At 47.3% G+C, this 25,498-nt stretch overlaps 2 protein-coding genes across 12 annotated transcripts in view; one reads left to right on the top strand and one right to left on the bottom strand.

The window, feature by feature from the left end:
* Positions 1-475: 475 nt before the first annotated feature.
* LOC144158273 (uncharacterized) overlaps positions 476-25,498 on the bottom strand; it is a 299,163-nt gene continuing 274,140 nt past the window's right edge. For 6 of the 11 annotated variants that reach the window (XM_077689051.1, XM_077689053.1, XM_077689050.1 and 3 more), the window contains exon 5: positions 4,879-6,235. In XM_077689051.1, coding sequence (XP_077545177.1) covers positions 5,026-6,235 — 1,210 coding nt within the window. In that variant the 3' untranslated portion in view covers positions 4,879-5,025. Of the gene's footprint in view, positions 553-827; positions 1,402-4,755; positions 6,236-25,498 lie in introns of those variants that run through there. The other 5 variants (XM_077689058.1, XM_077689047.1, XM_077689062.1 and 2 more) reach the window with 5 other exon arrangements.
* Positions 15,904-18,309, top strand: LOC144158276 (uncharacterized). Its single transcript, XM_077689065.1, has one exon. It carries the CDS (start codon positions 16,763-16,765, stop codon positions 17,786-17,788), a length of 1,026 nt encoding a protein of 341 aa, XP_077545191.1. The 5' UTR covers positions 15,904-16,762; the 3' UTR covers positions 17,789-18,309.

Genomic DNA, 25,498 nt, shown 5'->3' with positions numbered 1-25,498 from the left:
CGTCATGTTAGTAGCGCTGCTTCTGGTCATAGCAGCAGCTGTCCAACAGCCTACCACTGCAAGTGATGAAGAACCTGCGTACCATGTGACGTTTGTTGTCCAAAAAGAAAGAAGCACTCAGGCCTTCGTTTCCTTTTGCGAGTCATTGCTTTTGCTTTCATCATTAAAAATCGGGTGCCGCGACTTGAAAATTATTTCTGATGGGCATTGTTGACTGCGCCCACTCCGGGCACAATTTTTTTTACTGCGAGTCAAACGAATTGAATGTCTCGCACCTTTGATTTACAGTTCTGAAATTGCAGGTCTCACAAATGTGGCTTCTGGCACAGCACAACGTTGCCGCCCTTGTTAGGGATGAACTGGAAAGAAAGTGTGCCATTACATTATTTCAAATTGAAAACTTCTTTGTTCGGTCTGCTCTTTGGGCCTCATTGTGCAAATCTCACCTGTTAAATGGGCCATGCAGACAAAATATAAGTGTTTTTCATTCAAACAGCTTGTTGTTTTATGGTGCCCCCAGCGCTTGTCCGGCAGCAAATGATGCTTTATTATCTGAAAAATAACAATTTAGGAGAAAATTTTGATTCTCCTGTTAAGTCATGTTTCGCGACGTCTGTGATGACGTATCTGGACCAGGTAATAGCGTCCTCGATAAACACACACCGGTGTTGCCCCAGAACCAGCGCTGTGCACACTGCCCCATGACGGGGCGCACCGGCACGAAGCGTTGATAGACGAAAGAAAGAGCGGTTCTACCCCATCTACGGTTCGTAGCCATCTTTTGGGCTATGAGAGCAACTCATAAAAGCATTTATGTGCCAATAAAGCAGCTCAGTATGACACAGCGTTGCTGCAAACTGATATTTATTGAAAACTACACAACCTATATCCCGCACACATGCGCGACAACGTACGCATAATGAACAGCCACCTACAAGCCACTTCTCATCATCTGAGAGCCACATTAATGCGACTACCAGCAGTCACGAATATCCCTTGAGCTACGGCAAATACGTAGGCCCTTCACGGTCTAGGCACTCTAGAGTCTCTGCATGATACCTCATTCGAACAAAACGAATACAAAGCTCCAATATTTACTGCTACTGGCTGGCGCATGCACACTTCATTGCAGTAAGCAAAATTCCCACATAACACATAATGTTCGTGCACTCATATGCATTCTCTGGCCGTTATTAGCGCCCGTCCTGATGAATTCGCAAGAAACTGGTCCTTGTAAATAATGATATACCCCCGCTTTTCGTCTTTACACGAGTGCATCGACGTGCCGTAGCTGCAGCAGACGGTCATGCAGATGGCGGAGAAAACTGCTTCACCAATGCCGATCATGATGCATCTTGGGATTGTACCCCTGCGCTCCGTTGACTCTCGCGGTGCACGACGCTGCAACCAAAAATTGCCCACCGACAGTGAACCCCAGTTAATTGGGGGCAGATGGCACACACCGCTGCAGTTTATTGAAGATGAAAAGGCACACTGGTGTGCCCCGGTGCGCAGTACGGTCTACCAAGGATGCCATAGGTGTTCAAGTGAATGTTAGTGTGCTGTTTAGTCTGCAACTAACTGCAAAACGCTTTGTTTACCATCAGTCATCCTAGATGGTGCCGCCATACTATCAAGACCTCGGTCCTCACTCGCTTTGTTTCTGACCGTATTTGCACCTGGCTTGTTTTTGCTACGATTTGTAGTGATTGTTTCGTGAAACATTGAGTATGCACGACAAACGGTCATGCAAGACAATGTCGCTTATGCCAATCGGCCAGTGTTGTGTGAGACAATCCCAAAGTGCCGGACTGCTGTGCAGCTATAACAATAGCATAGTGCGCACAGTACCAACAGCAGTATGCACTGGTGCTTTTATGCCTACGGGTACTTTCGTAACATCTATTGTTTACCCGATCATTCTTACTGCTACAAAACGAATATGCTTTAAATTGAAATGCAAATAGCTCGTTCTGCAAGCCCTGCCTAACTGGCGTTTGTTTTTGCCGGCCTCAGCCAATCGCACAGCTGGGCATATTGTCATAGGTTCTAGTGCGGGAAAGTGGGTCGCATGGCCATTCTCTTTTTTCCTAGCAATATAGCCTGATTGAGTGAAGTTTGTATTACAAGTGGTGTCAGTGTTATCCTAACGAGGCAATCTTTCAAATCAACCAAACTTGCAATTTGTCTGCATGCCCTCTTTAATTACGCTGCATAAAGTAACAAACTCTGCATCATTACAATCTGATGCATAGTTTATGGTAGCATTAGCAATGCTCTATTATCAGGACTCTTTCCGACAAATGAGCATTTTCCTTTCATATATAATTCTTGGGTAGTCATGTCAGTAGCAAATTTTCTATTAAAAATGCTACCAGACATGAAGGAAGAAAGGTCTCTAAAAATATTTCTGGATAGATTTGCACCCAGTATGCAAATTTATTCTGATTATATATTTCTTAGAATTGCGCACAGGGGTTCATTTGACTGCTTATGCATATTGATACTAACATAAGTTCTTACAGGCTGCAGGAGGTGTACTAACGGAGGATCCAGGCCACCAAGCTAATGACATGTTGCTCTGAAGCATTCCTTTTTATTTGTTTACTTACGTGTTATCTTTTCAGCGTCTGGCCATGCCCAGCTGTGTTATCTGTGTTCAAAGTGGAGCATGTGTTACAATCCTTTTTGTGTGCTGAGCTGGCTATTTTACTTCATAGAAAGAGTCGGCACTAGGCTAGAATGTTCTTCATTGATCACCAGTATTCTCAACCTAATCAGACAGTTCCAGAATGAATTGCACGGAAAAATAAATGCTCGCATGGCAAATACCACGGCATTCGATTTGCCAGCACTTGCTTGTGCACGTCACATTTTTTACTGCTCCTTCACTGCTTGTGTGTTCTTTGAGTTGTTAGTGGAGCACAGTTTTGCTCCAATAAACTTTGTTTTTTGAAGAAACATGTATCGTCTTAGGCTACATGACAATATTCATGAAGCACTGTGCGTAGTACTGTAAGGTGGCTCTAATAAAAATGAAATCTGACGCAATCGCAATCAGTTTCTGTCGGCACTTTGGGCTTGTGCACGCTAAGACAATGTCTCAGTGATTGTTCGTTCATCCGATATAGCTCTTGGATCAAAGCTGTTTTGTGGGACCCTGAATTTACTAATGCTTCACCGCATAATGTTTCTCTGTTTCTGGATCATCAATGTTGAGATCTGATAATTTTGCTTAGCAGTACTTGCTTTTCGCATGCAAGTTTTATGAGCCTGAAATGACATGGCTAAGTCCATCATTTTCAGATTCACTCAGCGTCGTGCATACATTATCATCCCAAAGGTCTTGCAAAAATTTTGTCAATCTGGTTTTTAAATCTTTGATGTCAGCGTATACCTCAAATCTGAATGTGACCGTCTGCTTTGTTCCAGGTCACACTGGTATTGCTGCCAATGAGTTGGCTGATGAAAGGGCCACTGCTGCTGCACTCAGAAACCTTCTACACATAGCAACAGTACCCTACACTGACCTCAAGACACTCATCAGACAACACCTGAAAAACACACTGGAGTGAACAGTCAGACAATCTACACGTAATAAAGCCACACTTGGGACGATACACAACTGACTCACACAACACACACAGAAGTGACCTTAGCAAGGTTACAGATAGGCCACACACATGCAACACACTTTCGCCTGCTCACTGGATTGGCAAGACCCATGTGCAGCAGGTGTGGAGAGGCCCTATCCGTAATCCACATGCTCATCCAATGCAAGGCACTTGACACAATATGACACAAACACTTTCCCATCATACTTTTTGGGAGACGAGCCCATGTTTTCCATCAAGCGTGTTTTTAAGTTTCTTACTGATGTCATGTTTTTACATCTCATTTCTTACATGACTCATGACAACCTAGCCCTTTACACCAGTCATCTTCATTACCTTGTGTTTTACTTTGTTTATTTTTACTGAAATGGTTTACGTTTACATTCCTCTCACTCAAATGAACTAACCATCCTTTGGCTCTCTTTGCCCTCAGTCGGCCTTGCGCCATAAAAATCCAAACATCATCTATTGAGGCATACAATAAGAAAAAATGCTCTCTGCCATAAGAATACATGCATTCAGTTGCACACGTGGTTGGTGCTTAGCTCGTGTCAGAAAAAATGCATGAATGTTTGTGACATCTGTATTATGTGGTCACATGGGCACGTGGTTCTTAAGTTTGGGTCAGTTCCAATAAAATTTCAGTTGCTAGTGATTGCTACAGTTTGTCTTTTTTCCTTTTTCGTCCATGTCGACAGTGTGGTACTTCAAGATGTCAAAGATTTATTTACACTGTCTACATAAACAGGGCATTTAGGAAGTGTGTGAACATTCTTGCTCAGGACAATTTTTAACAGAACTACCTTTCTCGCGAACAGCAAAATTACAATGGTTATTGTGAAGTGCAGTCACTCATGAGAAATCTGCTTACTTGCCAAAAGTGTTCCTGAGAGATACTGCATACATATGGTCCTGCCATTGTTTTATGTCGTGCAAGCCCAAAATGTGCTTGCGGACAAAGATTTTGCAATGTACAGAACCCACCAGTTTTACAACAGCAAGCGAGCTCTTTTTCAGAGTGCAATATGAGTCCGCTGAAAAAGTTTCCACAATATTGTTGTAATTGCACAATCATTGTGCCTTACCGAAGTATCCTTTCAGACCACTTTTTTGCATATCATGAACTGGGCTTTTTGTGGGTATGCATACTCTCATGTTTGACAAATGACTGCTTTTGAGCAAAGCTTTTCTGACAGGCATTACACTCGTAGCGCTTCTTGCCAGAGTGCAATGCTTCATGATCAACAAAGTCACATCTGATAAAGCCCTCCTGACAGATTTCACACTTAGGGCCCCTCCCGAAAATGCGCTCTTTCATGAACAAGCTGGCTAGACCTACTACTCAAGCCCTTCTGACAGATACTGATCAACAAAGTCACATCTGATAAAGCCCTCTTGACAAATTTCACACCTAGGGCCCCTCCCGAAAATGCGCTCTTTCATGAACAAGCTGGCTAGACCTACTACTCAAGCCCTTCTGACAGATACTACACAAGTAGTCCTTTCTTCCCGAATGCGATCGTTCGTGAGCATCCAGGCCACTTTTCTGAGCAAAGCTCCTTTGACAAATGCTACACACGTAAGGCTTCACGCCAGTGTGCAGCCTTTCATGAATAACCACGTTATATTTATGAATGAACCTTTTTTTGCAGATGGTGCACATGTAGGCCCTCTCCCCAGAATGACCTTTTTTATGAGCATCAAACTGGCTCCTTCCAGCAAAGCTCTTCGTACACACGGTACACACATAGGGCTTTTCACCAGTGTGCAATCTTTGATGGTCAACAAGGTTACATTTATAAGCAAAGCTTTTCTGACAGATGCCACACACATAGGGCCTCTCGCCAGAGTGACATTTTTTATGAAGAACTAAGTTGTGCTTTGTCGCAAAGCTCTTGTTGCAGGTACTACAATTGTAGGGCCTCTCACCAGAATGCAATTTTTCATGGTTAACCATCTTGACATTTGTAATAAAGCTCTTCTGGCAGATGCTACAATGATAGGGCCTCTCGCCAGTGTGCACTTTTTCATGATGGTCCAGATGGCCTTTCTGAATAAAATCTTTAGGGCAGAAGCTACACTTGTATGGCCTCTCCCCAGAGTGAAGTCTTTCGTGAACAACAAGTTGGCTACTTATAGCAAAACCTTTTTGACAGATGCTACACACATGGGGCCTTTCACCAGAGTGCAGCCTTTTATGAGCATCTAGGGCACCTTTTTGAGTAAAGCTTTTCTGACAGATGTGACACACATAAGGCCTCTCACCAGAGTGCAATCTTGCATGGGTGACCAGGTGGCCTCTTTGAGCAAAGCTCTTATGACAGACATTGCAGGCATAACAATCCTTGCCAGAGTGCAATCTTTCATGATAAACCAGGCTGCGTTTTTCAGTGAAGCTCTTCTGACAGATGCCACACACATAGGGCCTCTCGCCGGTGTGCACTCTCATGTGCGTGTCCAGGCTGCGTTTCGCACGGTAGGATTTCTCACACACTGTACAGCTGTAGGGTGTCTTGGTGCTGCGCACTTTCCCATGAGTGGCCTGGAGGTTGCTTTGTTGGCAGGACAGGCAGGGAAACAGCTTCCCTCCAAACTGGATTTTCTTACTGTCAGTGGAAAAACTCGTAAGTGGGCAGAATGAGACACAAGATTAGAAAAAAGTCCAGGAATAATTCAAGAAACAAGCTGAATGCCAACTGCTTGACTTAAAAACAAGTTTTGAAAAAAGAATGAACTGTTAATGCGAACACTGCCATAGTACAGACAGCAGACGACAAAAATGTCAAAAATTCATAAACGATTATGCAAGTTTAAAGTTTCACTGTCTGCAGTAGGAACTACATGTGTAGATCACGTTTAAACTTTACATTTTGCATTTCTGCCAAACAAATTGAGCATTTATTAGGCATTTATTTATTCACATGCCTGAAAACTGACCAGTGATCTTAAGTAATTACCGTATTTTCCGGTGGTTTAGTCGCGGTTTTTTTCTGAAATTTTCGTTGCTGCGTCTTATCTACCGGTGCGACTTATATATGGAATAAATCCGGTTTGCGGCGGCCGCGCGTGGCCAGCGCACGTTAAGACACAGCTTTATGGTCTAAATGAATCCGAAGGCCACCGCTACGGCGTTTCTCATAGGCCATATGTCCCTTTAGGACGTTAACCCAAAGAATTTGCACCTTTTTCTAGCAAGAAACAATGATAATGGCCTGCGACAACCGCGCGCCACTTTCTGATAATGGCCTGCGACAACCGCGCGCCACTTTCTGCCATGCGCAGTAACCACAGTTCATAATCATTTCAAAGTAACATTAAACTAGGTTGCAAAAACAAAATGTAGCTTATAAATTATTACAGAGAGCTACTCTGAAGGAGGTAAACGTGCTGCTAATTTTTAAAATGATAGCTTGCTGATAAGTTTCGATTTTCGGGCCCCTTCCGTTCACATCACTTCCCTCCGCCATGACACCTTTATTGCGCTGATTTACGACAGCACGCAAGAGACGCGCAACGTTGGGAGAGGTGGCCAAATGGGTTTCCGACTCTTGGGACTCCATTTCTACAAAAACAGTTGTAGCCAGAATCATAAAGGCCGGAGTGATCCGGTCCGCAAGTGGTGACGAGGTTGGCGAAGTAGACATCAGTTAGTTGGAGGACGACAGCGATGCTCCAGCGGAACTCCACTTGAAGTTGCTGAAATATTTGTCAGCCAGTCGGAGGAAGAAGACTTCGATGGTTTTGCCTAAATGCCGTCTGTAAGTACATGCCATCTGTGTATATCAATAAACTATTTTTGAGAAGTTAGTTCTGTCTAGACTTGGGACGGTATATACACATGTCTAGCCCTCCTTACCGGGGGATGCGTCCATGGGCGGCGGCCGCCGCATCCATGTACTTTCGCCACACTTTCTAATGATCTGATTCACTATGAGTTTACCTAATTAACAAGTTCATCTTGTACACCGGTGCATCTTATACACCGCTGCGACTTATATACGTTTTTTGGGAAAACTCATTTTGAGGAGGGTGCGACTTATACAAAGGTGCGACTTATAGACCGGAAAATACGGTACAAGGTCCTCAAATATATGGCCAAATAGATATGTTACACCAGAAGGTTGCCAAAACTGCATGTTTTACCAATGCACAAAACATAGCAGAAAATTTCTCAATTTATAGTATTTGCATGGCTAGGAGTAGCATCTGTGCATATTTTGTGATTGCAGCATGGCCTCCGCAATCACACCGCGCGCGTTTTCCTCTGGCCGTCCCAATCGGCCGGAGAGAGCGTAAGTTGAAAAGGGGGCGTGGCCGCGTCTTCCGCCGCAGTGCGGCGCTCGCCACCTATACATCAACTTTTCCGCTGCAGCTTGGCGCAAGCGAGGAAACGCGCGTTTTCGCAGCTTGCAGTCAAATTGAGTCCAGCAGCCAGCTTTAAAATGACAGGTACAAGACAATAACCAACAAATTTATTATAGTTAACTTAATTCATAATATGAGGAGCCAAGTACAAAGCTTAAACAGCAATCGTATGAGCGAAGCGCAGTCGGTTCTGGCATTCTATGCTGCGGTTTCACGTCCCCATTTCGATTTTTTTTAGATTTGTTTATCTTCTTTGCTGGGGTTTTTTGGCGCAAGGGCATCTAAGGCCAAAAGCGCCATTGCTATGATGAGGTGAAAATGTGCTGATGAAATGAGTGCAAATAGTGCATAAAATTACTTCAGTGCAAAGGGCCGGATCCGAAAGATGAGTAAGGAGCGTGATGAGGCATGTAATGAGCTAACAGTGTATAGGGCCATGGTAAATAGTACCCTACGGATGAACAAGGTAATGAGGTGGACAAGAATGCTAATGCTACTTTCTAAAACAAACCTGCTATAAAAAACCGATATCATCAAGGTATTCTAAAACTCTGCTGAAATTGAACACAGGACAACCTGATAAAAACATTGCAATGTGCCGTGGCATATTCTTACGGTACATTTCCGGAAAATAGTGTCTCCTTTCCGGTTCCATGGCCGAGCACTCAACCAAAACATGGAGGACTGAAAGACTCTCGCCACATCTGCCGCAGTTCAGCGGATGGTCACCAGTCAGGAGGTAGGAATGCGTGCCATGTGTGTGTCCTATTCGTAGTCTGCATCGCCAGACCTCAAAGGCCCGGCTTTTTTCCCTGGTAGCTGCTCGGCCAATTATAGGTTGTACCAAGTGAAGCTTGTTGTTTACTTCTCCGTCCCATTCTATCTGTCAGAACTGAAGGAGTATGTGTTTTACTGCTGGTTTCATATCCAGGTAAGGTGCTTGCGTGATGTCAATACTGGTTCTTTCAGCAGCTCTGGGGGCAGCCAGGTCGGCTTCCTCGTTGCCAGCTATGCCACAATGGCCAGGAACCCAACACACTATAATTTCTAAACTTAGCTGGTGTGCTTTGTACAGAGCTTTAAGAAGGGCAGTAAATGTGGGATTCTTGGTGTCCTTTCCTGTGGACAGGGCTGTGACAACGCTGAGTGAGTCTGTGAAGATAACAGAATTATGTGTTTTGCTTGTGATAATGTGGTCCACAGCCAGATATACTCCGTGTGCTTCTGCAGTAAATATGGTTGTGTTTTTATGCATTGTTTTTGCTATTGAAAGATGCTGTCCAACAGCTGCACAGGCCACAGCCAATTTGGTTTTCGATGTACAAGTGAAAAACTGAGCAGCCTTGTACTTGTCTTGGAGGTATGTGAAGTGCTGTTTGACTTCCAATAGTGAGCCTTTCCTGTCTACTTGTCTAAATGAGGTGTCGCATGATATGATGCTCGTATCCCAGGGTGCCATGCGTTCATTTGGGGTCATTTTGAGGGTGTCATCAAACGACATGGATAGTTTTTAGAGATGGAATTGATCAACAGTGGAAGCGGTTGAGCTAAGGAAGGTCGATTTGAAAAGAGCAGCATTCTTGAGTTATCTCTTATCAGCGAGTCACACAGGTGCTCGGGCTGTGACGTAACCTACAGGGCATAGGTAATACCAATAAAAGTTCGCTGGTACTCCAAAGACCAACAGTCTGATTCAGCATAGAGGCTCAGTACTGGACTAGTGCAGAAGGCACCTGTGGCCAACCTGATGCCCAGATTGAGGACAGGATCAAGCATTTTCACTGCAGTGCTAGAGGCTGACCCATAAACTATGCATCCATAATCTAGGCGAGACAAAACAAGACTTTTGTAAAGGTGTAGTAAGCACTTCTAGTCAGTGCCCCATTTCATGTGTGCTAGTATCTTAAGCACATTCATTGACTTCAAACACTTCAGTTTCAGATGCTTCAGGTGGGGGTGAATGAGAGTCTTGAGTCAAAGATCAATCCAAGAAACTTATGCTCTATTCTAACATGAAGCACTTGTCCATAAGTCGCGGTTTTTTTCTGAAATTTTCGTTGGTGCATCTTATCCACCGGTGCGACTTATGTATGGAATAAACCTAATTCGCGGCAGACGCACAAGGCCAGCGCATGTTGAGACACACCTCTATGGTGTAAATCAATCCCAAGTACACCGGTACGGCATTTCTCATAGCCCATATGTCGCTTCGGGACATTGCATCAAAGAATTTGCAGCTTTTTCTAGTAAAAAAAATGATAATGGCCTGCGACAACCACACGCCACTTTACAGTTCAGAATAAATTCAAAGTAACATCAAAATGGGTTTGCAAAAACAAAATGCAGCTCATGAATTATTACAGACAGTTACTCTGAAGGAGGTAAACGTGCTGCTAATTTTTAAAATGACAGCTTCGAGAGAAGTTTTGATTTTCGTGCCGCTTCCCATCGCGTCACTTCCGTCCGCCATGACACCTTTATTGCGCTGATTTACGACAGCACACAAGAGACGCGCGACGTTTGGAGAGGTGGCCAAATGGGTCTCCGACTCTTGGGACTCCATTTCTTCAAAAACAGTTGTAGCCGGGTTGATAAAGGCCGGAGTAATCTGGTCCGCGAGTGGTAACGATATTGGCGAAGAAGACATCAGAGTCAGAGGACGACAGTGATGCACCGGTGGAACTCCCACTGAAGATACTGAATTATTTGTTAGCGGGTCTGAGGAAAAAGGCTTCGATGGTTTTGCCTAAACGCCGTTCGAAGTACATGCCATCTGTGTGTATCCATAAACCATTTTTGAGAAGTTAGTTATGTCCAGACTTTGGATGTTATATGCCCGTTTCTAGCACTGCTTACAGGGGCATGTGTTAATAGGCGGCGGCCGCCGCAACCATGTACTTTCACCGCACTTTCTAACGAAGTGATTCACTATGAGTTTACCTAATTAACAAGTGCGTCTTATACAACGGTGCGACTTATATACGTTTTTTTTTGGAAAAACTGTCATTTTGAGGGGGGTGCGACTTATACAAAGGTGCGACTTCTAGACCGGAAAATACGGTATATTTCTGGTGCAGGGGCAATGCCCCTTTTTTTCAAGAACAGTACACATGCACTTTTTGAAGGGTTAAACTTGAAGCCATTCCCATCTGCCCATTTGGAGAGCTTATTCACTGATAGCGTAATTTGGCATTCACAAAAGGAGAGATTGCGGGACTTGAAGCCAATCTGCTCATCATCAACATGGTTGGCGGAAGTACAGTGCGTAGGGAATTCATTTTTACAATGAAAAGTGTGCAGCTTAGCACACCTCACTGCGGCTCCCCTGTCTCTTGTGTAAATGGTTTAGAGAGAGTACTGCCTATCCTCACACGAAATGTCCGATCAGAGAGGTAGCTTTCAATTGTTTTGAGCATATTTCCTTATATTCCAAGGGCACAAAGATCTCTACATATATCAAACCGCCAAGTAGTATCATAGGCCTTTTCAAGGTCAAAGAATATAGACAAAAAGTCCTGTTTATGCGCAAACGCATATCTTATTCCAAGCGCACAAGTTGGTCAAGCGTGGATTTTTGTTCTCGAAAGCCACAGTGGAATGGATCCACGACCCTGTTTGCTTCTAGAAAATACATTATTCCTTGGTTGATCACTTTTTCAAATACTTTGCACAAACAACTAGTCAGAGCTATAGGTCTGTAACTCGAGGCAACACCTGGGTCCTTGCCTTCCTTCAATACTGGAACAACAACGGCCTCTTTCAGCCTTGGAAGGATATATCCATTGTTCCAGATCCTACTAAAAAGTGATAGTATTGCAAGTTGAGTTTCTGGGTGCAAGTTCTTGATCATTTCATAGTGAATATTATCGGGTCCAGGTGCTGCTTTACCAAGTGTGTTTAGGCAAGCTTCAAACTCGGCAATAGAAAACTCAGCATTATATGCCTCACTTGGAGGTGATTTAAGATGAAGTTGCAGTTTTTCTTCCCTACGTTTTAATTTAAGAAACTTGGCTGAGTAGTGCACTGCACTTGAAACCGATTCAAAGTACGCTCCCAGTGCATCTGCCTGATCTTCCAAAGTGCCACCAGCATTATCAACTAGAGGGCGGGGGCAAGTCTGCTGCCCTTGCAGTTTGCGTATCCTATTCCATACTTTATTTTGGTCGGTGTAGGAGTTAATGCCCTCTATGTACTTCTCCCAATTCTCACTTTTAAGTGCGAATGCACTTCTTAAGCGAGCCTGAATCGTCCGCCGCCGTCATCCGCATAGCAACAGCTGCGGGTGCGCGCGCTCCTCGTCTTCCCTAGCAACGGGGGGAGATGGGCGCGCGCTACTCTCCTCCTCCTCTCTCCGCTCAGTGACTGCGGGTGTTGGGCGCCTCCTCTCCACTTCGGGCGGGAGAGCTCTCGCTCGCATAGCGGGCGCTCCGCATTCCGACGCGTGAGGGCGCTCGTGTAGCCCTCGCCGTAACGGCGGGCGCTAATCTCCTCCTCCTCTCTCCGCTCAGTGACTGCAGGTGTTGGGCACCTTCTCTCCACTCCAAGATCACGATATCCACCGTAATCGCGCAATCAACAACCGTGCATTCGCACTTACACACTCTCCCCCTCGGGGAAGTGCGAGGGAATTTTTTTGCTATCCGACTCACTCTTCTTGACTGGGATTTGATGTGTTTGAAGTTTATGTAGTTCTCAGTCGTGGGAGAGTTACGGAAAAGGCGCCATGCTGCATTTTGTTTCTTCCTAGCACTTAGCAGTCCTCATTCCACCAGGGAATTGGCTTTCTTTTTGGGTTACCAGAACTTTGTGGGATACATTCACTAGCGGCTTCAATTATGTGCTTTTCGATAAAGGAAAGTGCGCTGTCGATGTCCAGCAAATCTAGATAGGCACGTGGGAGACAGGTGAGCTGTCGAAACTTTTTCCAGTCAGCAGACCCCATCCTCCATCGTGGTACACTGTTCTGCCCATGTGTCAACACTACCTTTTCTTTTAGCACGATTGGAAAGTGGTCGCTTCCATAAGGGTCATCCAGGACGTGCCAGTCCAATTGTGGGAAGAGAGTAGCGGTGCGGAGAGCTAACGTATTTTCCGGTGTATAAGTTGCGGTTTTTGTCTGAAATTTTCGTTGGTGCGTTTTATCCACCGGTGCGACTTATGTATGAAATAAATCTGATTCGCGGTGGCTGCGCATGGCCAGCGCACGTTGAGACACTGCTCTATAATGTAGATCAATCCCAAGACCACCGGTACGGCATTTCTCATAGCCCATATGTCGCTTCGGGACATTGCACCAAAGAATTTTCAGCTTTTGCTAGTCAAAAAGAATGATAATGGCCTGCGACAACCACGCACCACTTTAGGCCATGCGCAGTAACTACAGTTCAGAATAAATTCAAAGTAACATCAAACTGGGTTGCAAAAACAAAATGAAGCTCATTAATTATTACAGACAGTTACTCTGAAGGAGGTAAACGTGCTGCTAATTTTTAAAATGACAGCTTGGAAATAAGTTTTGATTTTCGTGCCGCTTCCCGTCGCGTCAGTTCCGTCCGCCATGACACCTTTATTGCGTTGATTTACGACAGCATACAAGATACGCATGACGTTTCGAGGGGTGGCCAAATGGGTCTCCGACTCTTGGGACTCCATTTCTACAAAAAAAGGTGTAGCCGGGTTGATAAAGGCCGGAGTAATCCAGTCTGCGAGTGGTAACGATGTTGGCGAAGAAGACATCAGAGAGTCGGAGGATGACAGTGATGCACCGGTGGAACTCCCACTGAAGATACTCAATTATTTGTTAGCGAGTCTGAGGAAAAAGATTTCGATGGTTTTGCATAAACGCCGTCCATAAGTACATGCCATCTGTGTGTATCCACAAACCATTTTTGCGAAGTTATTTATGTCCAGACTTTGGATGTTATATGCCAAAGTCTAGCCCTGCTTACAGGGGGATGCGTTACTAGGCAGCGGCCGCCACAACCATGTACTTTCGCCGCACTTTCTAACGATCTGATTCACTATGAGTTTACCTAATTAACAAGTGCGTCTTATATACCGGTGCGTCTTATACAACGGTGCGACGTATATACGGTTTTCTTGGAACTTTCATTTTGAGGGCGGTGCGACTTATACAAAGGTGCAACTTATAGACCGGAAAATACGGTAAGTCAACTGATGAGGATGTTTTGTGCGTGGGACTAAAGTATGTGGGCTTCTTTTTGTTCAATATGCAAGCTCCAGTGGAGACTAGTAATTTTTCTATCATTCGCCCTCTTGATTTATAGTCATGATGGGCATTGTAGTCCCCTGCTATTATATACGGCTATGGGAGCTGGTCCATTAGATTTTTAAACTCAGATTTCTATAGTCGCTTGTCTGGGGGAATGTAAATGGAGCATATTGTTATTAGTCACTGCAACCATATAACTCTCACAACTACAGCCTCTAGTTCAGTCCTGACTTTAACTTCCTTAGCTGTGGTTGACCTTTGAAGGATAATAGCCACACCACCCGATGGTTGGTTGGTGTTTTGCTTGTAATTTCTGTATGTGATGTACTGGGGTAAAAAGTCTGTGTTTGCTGCTTAAATGGGTTCCTTGGAGACACATGCCAGAGGTGCATGCTCCCAGAGCAACTCCTTAACGCCTTCCAAGTTATTCAAAAGCCCACTGCTTCTTCTTTGGTGGGGTTTTTTGGCGCAAGGGCATCTAAGGCCAAGAGCGCCATTTCTATGATGAGGTAAAAATGTGCTGATGAACTGAGTGCAAATAGTGCATAAAATTACTTCGGTGTAAAGGGCCGGATCCGGAGAGTGATGAGGCATGGAATGAGCTAACGGTGTATAGGGCCATGGTAAATAGAACCCTACAAATGAACAAGGTGGACGAGAATGCTACTTTCTAAAACAAACCTGCTTTAAAAAACCGATAGCATCAAGGTATTCCAAAACTCTGCTGAACTCGAACACAGGACAGTCTGATAAAAACATTGCAATGTGCCGTGGCATATTGTTACAGTACATTTCCGGGAAATAGCGTCTCCTTTCTGGTTTCATGGCCGAGCACTCAACCCAGACATGGAGGACTGAAAGACCCTCACCACATCTGGCACAGTTTGGCGGCTGGTCACCAGTCAGGATACTTGCGTGATGTCAATACTGGTTCTTTCAGCCGCTCTGGCGGCAGCCTGGTCGGCTTCCTCGTTGCCAGCTATGCCACAGTGGCCAGGAACCCAGCACACTATAATTTATAAATTTAGCTGGTGTGCTTTGTACAGAGCTTTAAGAAGGGCAGTAAATGTGGGATTCTTAGTGCCCTTTCCTGTGGACAGGGCCGTGACAACGCTGAGCGAGTCTGTGAAGATAACAAACTTGTGTGTTTTGCTTGTGATAATGTGGTTCACAGCCAGATATACTCCGTGTGCTTCTGCTGTAAATATGGTTGTGTTTTTATGCATTGTTTTTGCTACTGAAAGATGCCGTCCAACAGCTGCACAGGCCACAGCCGATTTGGTTTTCGATGCATCAGTGAAAAACTGAGCTGCCTTGTACTTGTCTTGGAGGTATGCGAAGTGCTGTTTGACTTCCAATAGTGAGCCTTTCCTGTCTACTTGTCTAAATGAGGTGTCGCATGATATGATGCTTGTATCCAAGTGTGCCACGCATTTATCTGGGGTCATTTTGAGGGTGTCATCAAATGAGATGGATAGTTTTGTAGAGACGGACTTGATCAGCAGTGGAAACGGTCGAGCTAAGGAAGGTCGATTTGAAAAGAGCAGCATTCTTGAGTTATCTCTAATCAGGGAGTCACACGGGTGCTCGGGCTGTGACGTAACCTTCAGGGCATAAATAATACCAATAAAAGTTCGCTGGTACTCCAGAGACCAACAGTCTGATTCAGCATAGAGGCTCAGTACTGGACTAGTGCGGAAGGCCCCTGTGGCCAACCTGATGCCCAGATTAGGATAGGATCAAGCATTTTCAGTGCAGTGCTAGAGGCTGACCCATAAACTACACATCCATAATCTAGGCGGGACAAAACAAGACTTTGGTACAGGTGTAGTAAACACTTCTTGTCAGTGCCCCATTTCATGTGTGCTAGTATCTTAAGCACATTCATTGCCTTCAAACACTTCAGTTTCAGATGCTTCAGGTGGGGGGTGAACGAGAGTCTCGAGTCGAAAATCAATCTGAGAAACTTATGTTCTGTTTTAACAGGAAGCAGCTGTCCATTTAAGTAGATTTATGGTGCAGGGGCAATGCCCCTTTTTTTCGAGAACAGTACACAGGCACTTTTGGAAGGGTTAAACTTGAAGCCATTCTCATCTGCCCATTTGGAGAGCTTATTCACTGACAGCTGAATTTGGCGTTCACAAAAAGAGAGATTGCAGGACTTGAAGCCGATCTGCACATCGTAAACATACACTGAGTAAAACATGGTTGGTGGAAGTACAGTGCGTAGGGAATTCATTTTTACAATGAAAAATGTGCAGCTCAGCACACCTCCCTGCGGCACCCCTGTCTCTTGTGTGAATGGTTTAGACAGAGTACTGCCTGTAGAGGACGCCACCTGTTGACTTGAGTAACTGGGAGGTGGCGCCCCCACTCTGTATAAAGGCATTGGCGGGGATTAAACGGGGCTTTTTGTTGTTCGTGAACTGCGCGTGGTTGCGTCATTCTTCGCGGGCTTCACGCCCACATTCGGCACGGCTCGCGGCATCCGCGCCACCCGGGCGCGTCTCTACATGGTGTCAGAAGTGGGATCCTGCGAGAACCGTGCAACATGGAGGATAACCCAGCCGGCGCCTACGCCGTGACCGCCAGCTTCACGTTTCGAACCCCGCCGCAGTTCACTTTCGACAACCCAGCCCAATGGACCGCTTGGCTTCAACAATTCGAGGATTACTCCTTCGCCTCAGGGCTGTCATCCGCCCCCGAAGAAACCAAGGTACGCACGCTGCTCTACTGTATGGGTCCCCAAGGTCGCGAGGTGCTTTCGTCTCTTATGTCAGACGCTGAGGCCTATCGCTCGTACTCCGGCGTGACAACGAGTCTTTCAGGATATTTTGTACACCCCGTCAACGAGGTATACGAATCGAGCAGGTTCCACAAGCGCATGCAAGAGGTAGGCGAGTCAGTCGACGCGTTTTTCACGGCGCTCCGAAATCTCGTGAAGAAATGCAACTACGCCTCTCGGGAAATTGACGACCGGCTGGTTCGGGACAGATTTATCGTAGGGTTGCTTGACTCTCGCTTGACCGACCAGCTCTGCCGCAATCCAAAGCTTACACTGGACGAGGCGCTCATCCAAGCTCGTCAGTACGAAGACGCTGAAAATGAGAAAAGGCGGCGTCAGGGGACAGACCTTGCACCAGACGCACTGAACGTCGACGCCGTTGCGAATAAGCAGTACCGAATGGCCGCCGCCCCAGCGCGCGAAACTGCACGAAGTAACGTCTGTCGGCCTCCCGAGTACCGTGCCGGCCCGAAGTCGGCATGCGATTTTTGCGGCCACGCCCCTCATCTGCGATCTGAGTGCCCAGCACGGTGGGCCACATGCAACCACTGTCGCAAGAACGGTCACTTCGCGGCGGTTTGCCGCTCGAACAGTACTAGGCGCTTAAGCCAAATCCAGCTCTGCGCCGTGGATGCAGCGCAAACAGAACGCCGGCACGTTGTTGTTCATGTCAATGGACGCCCCCTTCAATTCAAGGTGGATACTGGGGTGGACGTTTCGGTCGTACCTCCGAGCTTCGCGGGGTGCCCAGTAGACCTAGACAAACCCAATAATGAACAAATGAACAGTTGATGGAGCCGGGCCGCTGCCGCCTAAAGTTGCTCGGGACATTTCCTGCTACCCTGTCGTGGCGAGGCCGGACGGTATGCAAAAAATTGTACGTCGTAGCAGACATTGACTCTCCTCTGCTGGGGTATTCGGCGGTAGTGGACCTGGGAGTCGTCCAGTTTGTTGACGCCGTGGAAGACGAAGCTCCGAAAAGGCCCCCAACGTCCGACAAGGCGGCAGCTTCGCTGTTCTCAGGCCTTGGCGAGATGCCTGAAGAATATTACATCCGCATCAAGCCTGGAGCGGTTCCATTTTCTCTCAGCATTCCTAGGCGCATTCCTATTCTCCTCGAAGGCGTAGTCAAGAAGGACTTAGACGCGATGGAAAGGGACGGGGTCATCCGGCGAGTCACTGTGCCAACCCCGTGGTGTGCTGGTATTGTGCTGGTACCCAAAGCGGATGGAGAGTACAGAATTTGTGTCGATCTCACGAAGTTGAACCAAGTAGTTCTCCGGGAGAGACACCTTATGCCCACGGTGGACCAGGTACTTGGGCGTCTTGGCAATGCCGCAGTCTTCTCAAAACTTGATGCAAAATCGGGGTTTCATCAAGTAAGGCTATCTGAAAGCTGTCAGGAACTGACTACCTTCATAACCCCATTTGGTCGCTACTGCTACCGCCGCCTGCCCTTCGGCATCACCTCCGCTCCCGAAGTGTTTCAGCGCCAAATGTCTCGGATTCTAGAGGGTCTGGAAGGATGTGTGAACATGGTAGATGACATTCTAGTATTCGGCAGGGACCGTTCCGAGCACGACAGCAGACTCCAAGCAGTCCTTCGCAAGTTAGAACAAGCGGGCATCACGCTGAATGCCTCGAAATGCTCCTTCGGGGTATCTTCCGTCAAGTTCCTTGGTGTAGTGGTAAGCGCCACTGGCATCTCGGCTGACCCCGACAAGGTATCTGCTATTGTGAACATGAAACCGCCGACAGATACGCAAGGTGTCCGTCGTTTCCTGGGCATGCTGAACCACATTGGAAGGTTTTTGCCGAACCTGTCTGCCGTCACTACACCGATTCGGCTCCTTTTGAACAAGAATGCAGTCTGGAACTAGGACCAAGCGCAATCGACCTCTTTCGAGACATTGAAGAGAATGGTGGCATCTAATGCTTGTATGGCCAGCTACAATCCAGAGCTACCCACTTTTGTGTCGGCAGATGCCAGTTCGTTCGGGCTAGGCGCGGTTCTCTTGCAGGAGCAACAGACGGGAGAGCGACGGGCTGTCGCGTTCGCATCAAGAGCACTGACTACTGCTGAGCAGCGGTACAGTCAGATTGAGAAGGAAGCGCTTGCTGTCTCTTGGGCCATCGAGAGGTTTGAGGAATTCCTGCGCGGACTCAGCTTTGTCGTTGAAACAGACCATCAGCCGCTCGTCAGGTTGCTTGGCTCCGCCGATCTTGACCTCATGCCCCCTCGCATCCAGAGATTTCGCATAAGGCTCATGCGATATCAGTTCACCGTCAAGTATGTTCCAGGGAAGTACCTGGCCACTGCAGACACCCTCTCTAGGGCTCCTGAATGCTCTTCTACGTCCAAAGTGGACAGCACAGAAATTTTTGTGTCTATGGTCGTGGCAGCCCTTCCTTTAACCCTGGCCGTACGTCTTGAAGACTTCAGGTCTCACCAAACTTCAGACGGCGAGTGCTCAATGCTGAAAGCATACAGCATGAAGGGGTGGCCTCGACGAGACCGGCTGCCGCTCAGCATGACACGTTACTGGGAGCACCGTGGGGACTTCACCATATGCGAGGACCTGCTGTTCATGGGCGGACGTCTAGTTGTGCCCGCAGCACTACGCAGACATCGTGAACCTGCTGCATGATGGTCATCAAGGCGTCAATCGATGCTTGGCGGTGGCCCGAGACTCTGTGTGGTGGCCCGGTCTCAACAGCCAGGTTAAAGCAGCCGTAGAGAACTGCCCAGCATGCGCTTCTACACGTGTCCAACGCTGTGAGCCCATGATTCCGACCGAGACACCATCAGCTCCGCGGAAGAGGGTGGCCATCGACTTGTTTCATTTTGCTAATCAAGATTTCCTTGTGGTTGTAGACTACCGTTCTCGCTACCCAGAGGTCATCACACTCCGGTCCACTTCTGCGGACGCCGTTATTTCTGCAATCAAGAGCACGTTTGCCCGACACGGCATCCCGTTGACTGTAGTCAGCGACAATGGGCCACAGTTTTCCTGTAAAGCTTTCGAGGACTTTGGGAAGACCTACGGGTTCACACGTCACGAGCAGTCCACGCTACCCGCAGTCCAACGGCGAAGCAGAGCGCATGGTTCGCACAATCAAGGAGCTGTTTCTGAAGGCCACAGACCCATTTCTGGCTCTGCTAGCATACCGTAACACTCCCGGTGTGTCTGGCTACAGCCCGGCTCAACTGCTCATGGGACACTCTCTGCGAACTCGTGTGCCAGCCACGGCTTAAAGCCTTGTTCCAGATTGGCCACAAGTGAAAGAATTCAATGACAGGGATGCCGCCCAGAGATGAAGACAACAGTGAGACTACAATAACCAGCACGCAGCGCATGACTTTCGTGCTCTCGACGATGGGGAGGAAGTATGGGTACGCGACACGCAGTCAAGGGCGACGGTCCTAAGCCCAGCTCAGAGACCACGCTCGTACATCGTCCAGACGCCCAGTGGCATACTAGTGAGAAACCGCAGACACCTCGTCCCTTGCAGCAATCCTCAGTCAGCCCCCTCAGATGACACGGGAAGCCCCAACCGTGCGGCCCCGACATCTGCGCCGTCTCCAGGACCACAGCGGGCAGCAAACGGTGCCGCATCGGACACTCCAGCTCCTGCACCTGCTGCAGGATCGCCAGGCCACCGTTGCACGCGATACGGCCGGCACGTGGTGCCACCTCGCAGACTGGATTTGTGAGACTGCTGCAAGGACTGTTTCTTGGTGGTGCTCTTTTGTAGCACTTGTGTTTGAGAGCTCCGGAAGGAGGGATGTAGAGGACGCCACCTGTTGACTCGAGTAACTGGAAGGTGGCGCCCCCACTCTGTATAAAGGCATTGGCGGGGATTAAACGGGGCTTTTTAATGTTCGTGAACTGCGCGTGGTTGCGTCATTCTTCGCGGGCTTCACGCCCACATTCGGCACGGCTCGCGGCGTCCGCGCCACCCGGGCCCGTCTCTACACTGCCTATCCTTACACGAAATGTCCGATCAGAGAGGTAGCTTTCAATTGTTTTTAGCATATTTCCTTGTATCCCAAGGGCACAAAGATCTTTCAATATACCAAACCGCCAAGTAGTATCATAGGCCTTTTCGAGGTCAAAGAATACAGACAAAAAGTACTGTTTATGCGCGAACGCATATCTTATTTGGGACTACAAGCGCACAAGTTGGTCAAGCGTGGATTTTTGTTCTCGAAAGCCACACTGGAATGGATCCAGGAGCGTGTTTGCTTCTAGAAAATGCATTAATCTTCGGTTGATCATTTTTTCAAATACTTTGCACAAACAGCTAGTCAGAGCTATAGGTCTGTAGCTCGATGCAACTGCTGGGTCCTTCCCTTCCTTCAATACTGGAACAACAATGGCCTCTTTCAGCCTTGGAGGGATATATCCATTGTTCCAGATCCTATTAAAAAGTGATAGTAATGCAAGTTGAGTTTCTGGGTGCAAGTTCTTGATCATTTCATAGTGAATATCATCAGGTCCAGGTGCTGCTTTACCAAGTGTGTTTAGGCAAGCTTCGAACTCGGCAATAGAAAACTCAGCATTATATGCCTCACTTGTAGGTGATTTACGATGAAGTTGCAGTTTTTCTTCCCTACATTTCAATATAAGAAACTTGGCTGAGTAGTGCGCTGCACTTGAAACCGACTCAAAGTATGCTCCCAGTGCATCCGCCTGATCTTCCAAAGTGCCACCAGCATTATCAACTAGAGGGCGGGGGCAAGTCTGCTGTATCCTATTCCATACTTTATTTTGGTCGGTGTAAGAGTTAATGCCCTCTATGCACTTCTCCCAACTCTCACTTTTTGATATCCGTCTCCCTCTTCTCGATTGGGATTTGATGCGTTTGAAGTTTATGTAGTGTTCAGTCGTGGGAGAGTTATGGAAAAGGCGCCATGCTGCATTTTGTTTTTTCCTAGCACTTTGGCAGTCCTCGTTCCACCAAGGAATCGGCTTTCTTTTGGGTTACCAGAACTTTGTGGGATACATTCACTAGCGGCTTCAATTATGTGCTTTTCGATAAAGGAAAGTGCACTGTCGATGTCCAGTGAATCTAGACAGTCACGTGGAAGACCGGTGAGCTGTCGAAACTTTTTCCAGTCAGCAGACCCCATCCTCCATCGTGGTACACTGTTCTGCCCATGTGTCGACACTACCTTTTCTTTCAGCACGATTGGAAAGTGGTCGCTTCCATAAGGGTCATCCAGGACGTGCCAGTCCAGTAGTGGGAAGAGGGTAGCAGTGCAGAGAGCTAAGTCAACTGATGAGGATGTTTTGTGCGTGGGACTAAAGTATGTGGGCTTCTTTTTGTTCAATATGCAAGCTCCAGTGGAGACTAGTAATTTTTCTATCATTCGCCCTCTTGAATTGTAGTTTTCACAGCTCCAGAGAGGATGATGGGCATTGTAGTCTCCTGCCATTATGTACAGCCCTGGGAGCTGGTCCATTAGATTTTCAAATTCAGATTTCTGTAGTCGCTTGTCTGGGGGAATGTAAATGGAGCAAATTGTTATTAGTCGCTGCAACCATATAACTCTCACAGCTACAGCCTCTAGTTCAGTCCTGAGTTTAACTTCCTTAGCTGTGGTTGACCTTTGAAGGATAATAGCCACACCACCCGATGGTTGGTTGGTGTTTTGCCTGTCCTTTGTGTGTGATGTACTGGGGTAAAAAGTCTGTGTGTTTGCTGCTTAAGTGGGTTTCTTGGAGACGCACTGCCAGAGGTGCATGCTCCCAGAGCAGCTCTTTAACAACATCCAAGTTTTTCAGAAGCCCCCTCCAGTTCCACTGCAGTACACTACAAAAAGACATTGCTAGTATTGAGACGTTTGTTACTAAAGACAGGCTCAGCTTGTTAGCTGCCAGAGCCTTTTCTAGTAGGAGACACCTTAGGGAGCTCTGCTTTTTTTATCAGTTCCTGGGAGTTCGTATGCTCCAGCGGTTTGTGGCGATCCTTCGGCGTGATTGACGTAGAGGATGGCTCACTTGTGTCCATAGCCTCGAAAGAAGGCTTCTTTGTTGACGGTTTGAGACCTGGGGCCTTGGCTGGCCTCCGGTTCTCCTGTGAGGTTACGACCGTCTCAGTGGTGTTAGTCAGCTGCGCAGACCGCGAGGCTGCAGCTGACACATTGGCCGTTTTCGGGCCACCATTTCCTTGAGGTGCAGCAGGTGTCGCTGTTTGCACCTGGGGGGCTGAAGATGTCTCCTGAGGTCCTCTCAACGAGGTCCCTGATTGGACAGTTGCCGCACGCGGCGCCACCCCCTGACGCGCCACGTCAGCGTATGCTATCTTATGCGTGATAGCAAGACGCCTGCGTGCTTCGGGGTAAGAGATGTTTTTGTTTACTTTCAACGCAATGATTTCTTTTTCTTTTTTCCACTGCTGGCATGAGCGTCAGCATGCAGCATGGTCACCGCTGCAGTTGACACAGTGTGGTGGGGCAGTGCAGCTTTCCAACACATGGTCGGTTTTGCTGCATTTTGCACATGTCTGCTTACCCCTGCAACTCTGTGATCTGTGGCCGAATTTCTGACAAGTATAGCACCGGCGCGGGTTGGGGACGTAAGGTCTGACTCGGATTTTCACGTAGCCAGCTTCTACAGTCTCCGGGAGAACCGTTGTGCCAAAGGTGAGAACAATGTTCTTGGTGGGGATTTCTTTGTTTTCGCGGCGGATGACTATCCGCTGAATTTTGATGACATTTTGCTCATGGAAGCCTTCAAGGAGTTCATTTTCAGTAAGGTCTAGGAGGTCTGCTTCACTTATACCACCACGCACAGTGTTCATGGAGTGGCGAGGACTGACAGTAACAGCGGTGTCACCAATTTTGTCAACTTTGAGGAGCTTGTCACATTGAGTCTTATCTTTAAATTCAATGAGCAGGTCGCCATTGGACATTTTTTGTGCCTTGTAACCAGCCCCAATGAGGTTCGACAGACATTTGGACACAAGAAATGGTGACATCTTTTTCATTGTTGTGTTCTCATTTTCCGAGTGCATCACGTGGAAGCGTGGAAAACACTCTTGCTTCTTTGAAAGAAAAAAATTCAAAGGTGGTTGCCTCGGTGCATCCTCTTTTAAGAAAGCGATTCATGGAAAAGGGATTTGGAGATGCCATACAACAAGTATGTGTTTGGTGGCAAGGCCGGTCGCCCACCACCGAGCCCAACAAGGGAACGTGGCTTTTTCAGCACACGCTAACCGTACCTTGCCACTATAACCCTATGCTTGAAATCAAGAGTGATGTCTTTACTCAGGGTTAACCCTCGCCGTCTGGAGAAGCATGGAAGCAAAGAAGGAAGGAGATGACAGGACAGGGTTAGGAAAGACTATAGGAAAGCAAAAGAATGAAGAAGAGGACAGGAAAAAGCGACTGGCTTATTCCCCCCAGGTCGGGTCAGACTGGGGGTACTGTCTATGGGAAGCGGGGGCCGAAGTGGTGTGTTGCCTCTGCCAGGGGGCCATGAAGGTCCAAAACAACCCTGGCTTTGGCTCAACCACCAGGATGCCCTTTTCCCCGGACACGGCAAAGCCACGCACAGCCGAGGGCGTGGGTGGGTCCAACCCACACGGGCTCGGGGTCCGGGGTGTTGCCACTACCGTCACCTTGAACTCACAAGGTGCCCCTGCGAGGGGAAGCCCACTGCAGTACACTACAAAAAGCCATTGCTAGTATTTAGACGTTTGTTAGTAGAGACAGGCTCAGCTTGTTAGCTGCCAGAGCCTTTTCCAGCAGGAGGCACCTTAGGGAGCTCTGCTTTTTTTATCAGTTCCTGAGAGTTCGTATGCTGCACGGGTTTGTGGCTATCCTTCGGCGTGATTGATGCAGAGGATGGCTCACTTGTGTCCATAGCCTCCACAGAACGCTTCTTTGTTGAAGGTTTGAGACCTGGGACCTTGGCAGGCCTCCGCTTCTCCTGCGAGGTTACGGCCGTCTCAGTGGTGTTAGTCAGCTGTGCAGACTGCGAGGCTGCAGCTGACCCGTTGGCCGTTTTCAGGCCAACATTTCCTCGTGGTGCCGCAGGTGGCGCTGTTTGCACCTGGGGCGTGTAAACAGCGCCACCTGTAAACATTTGAGAGTAGTGTGTGTCAAATCAGAGATTCAATCAGGGCTAGGAGAAAATCAGGGGGTTGTCGGTCGATTGGCATTACGAGCACACAGTAAAACAACAAATCAGGCAGTGCAGGAAGACATGGGATGGACATCCTTCGAAGTGAGAGAAGCACAGAGCAAAATATGTTTTGAAGAACGACTTAAAAATATGGATGATCAGAGATGGGCGGCCAAAGTGTTATGGTATCTTTACATGAAAAGCGTGGACACACAATGAAGGAAAAGAACCAGAAGGCTCAGGACAAAGTATATGAAACCTGGAAGTACAGGGGAAACAACCAAGGCAATAAAAAATGAAGTGAAAGAAACAGACAACGACCTGGAAAAAAAAGGATGGATGTTAAGAAGTCCTTAGATACCTACAGATC

This window comes from Haemaphysalis longicornis, unplaced genomic scaffold (genome assembly GCF_048455015.1).
Source record: "Haemaphysalis longicornis isolate Haplotype H1 unplaced genomic scaffold, Haemaphysalis longicornis Haplotype H1 scaffold_10, whole genome shotgun sequence".
Lineage (NCBI taxonomy): Eukaryota > Metazoa > Arthropoda > Arachnida > Ixodida > Ixodidae > Haemaphysalis > Haemaphysalis longicornis.
This window is presented reverse-complemented; position numbering and strand designations above follow the sequence as displayed.

Bases quoted from the DNA above. Each gene is read 5' to 3' on its own strand.
- LOC144158276 (XM_077689065.1), top strand. From the start codon at position 16,763: ATGGAGGATAACCCAGCCGGCGCCTACGCCGTGACCGCCAGCTTCACG.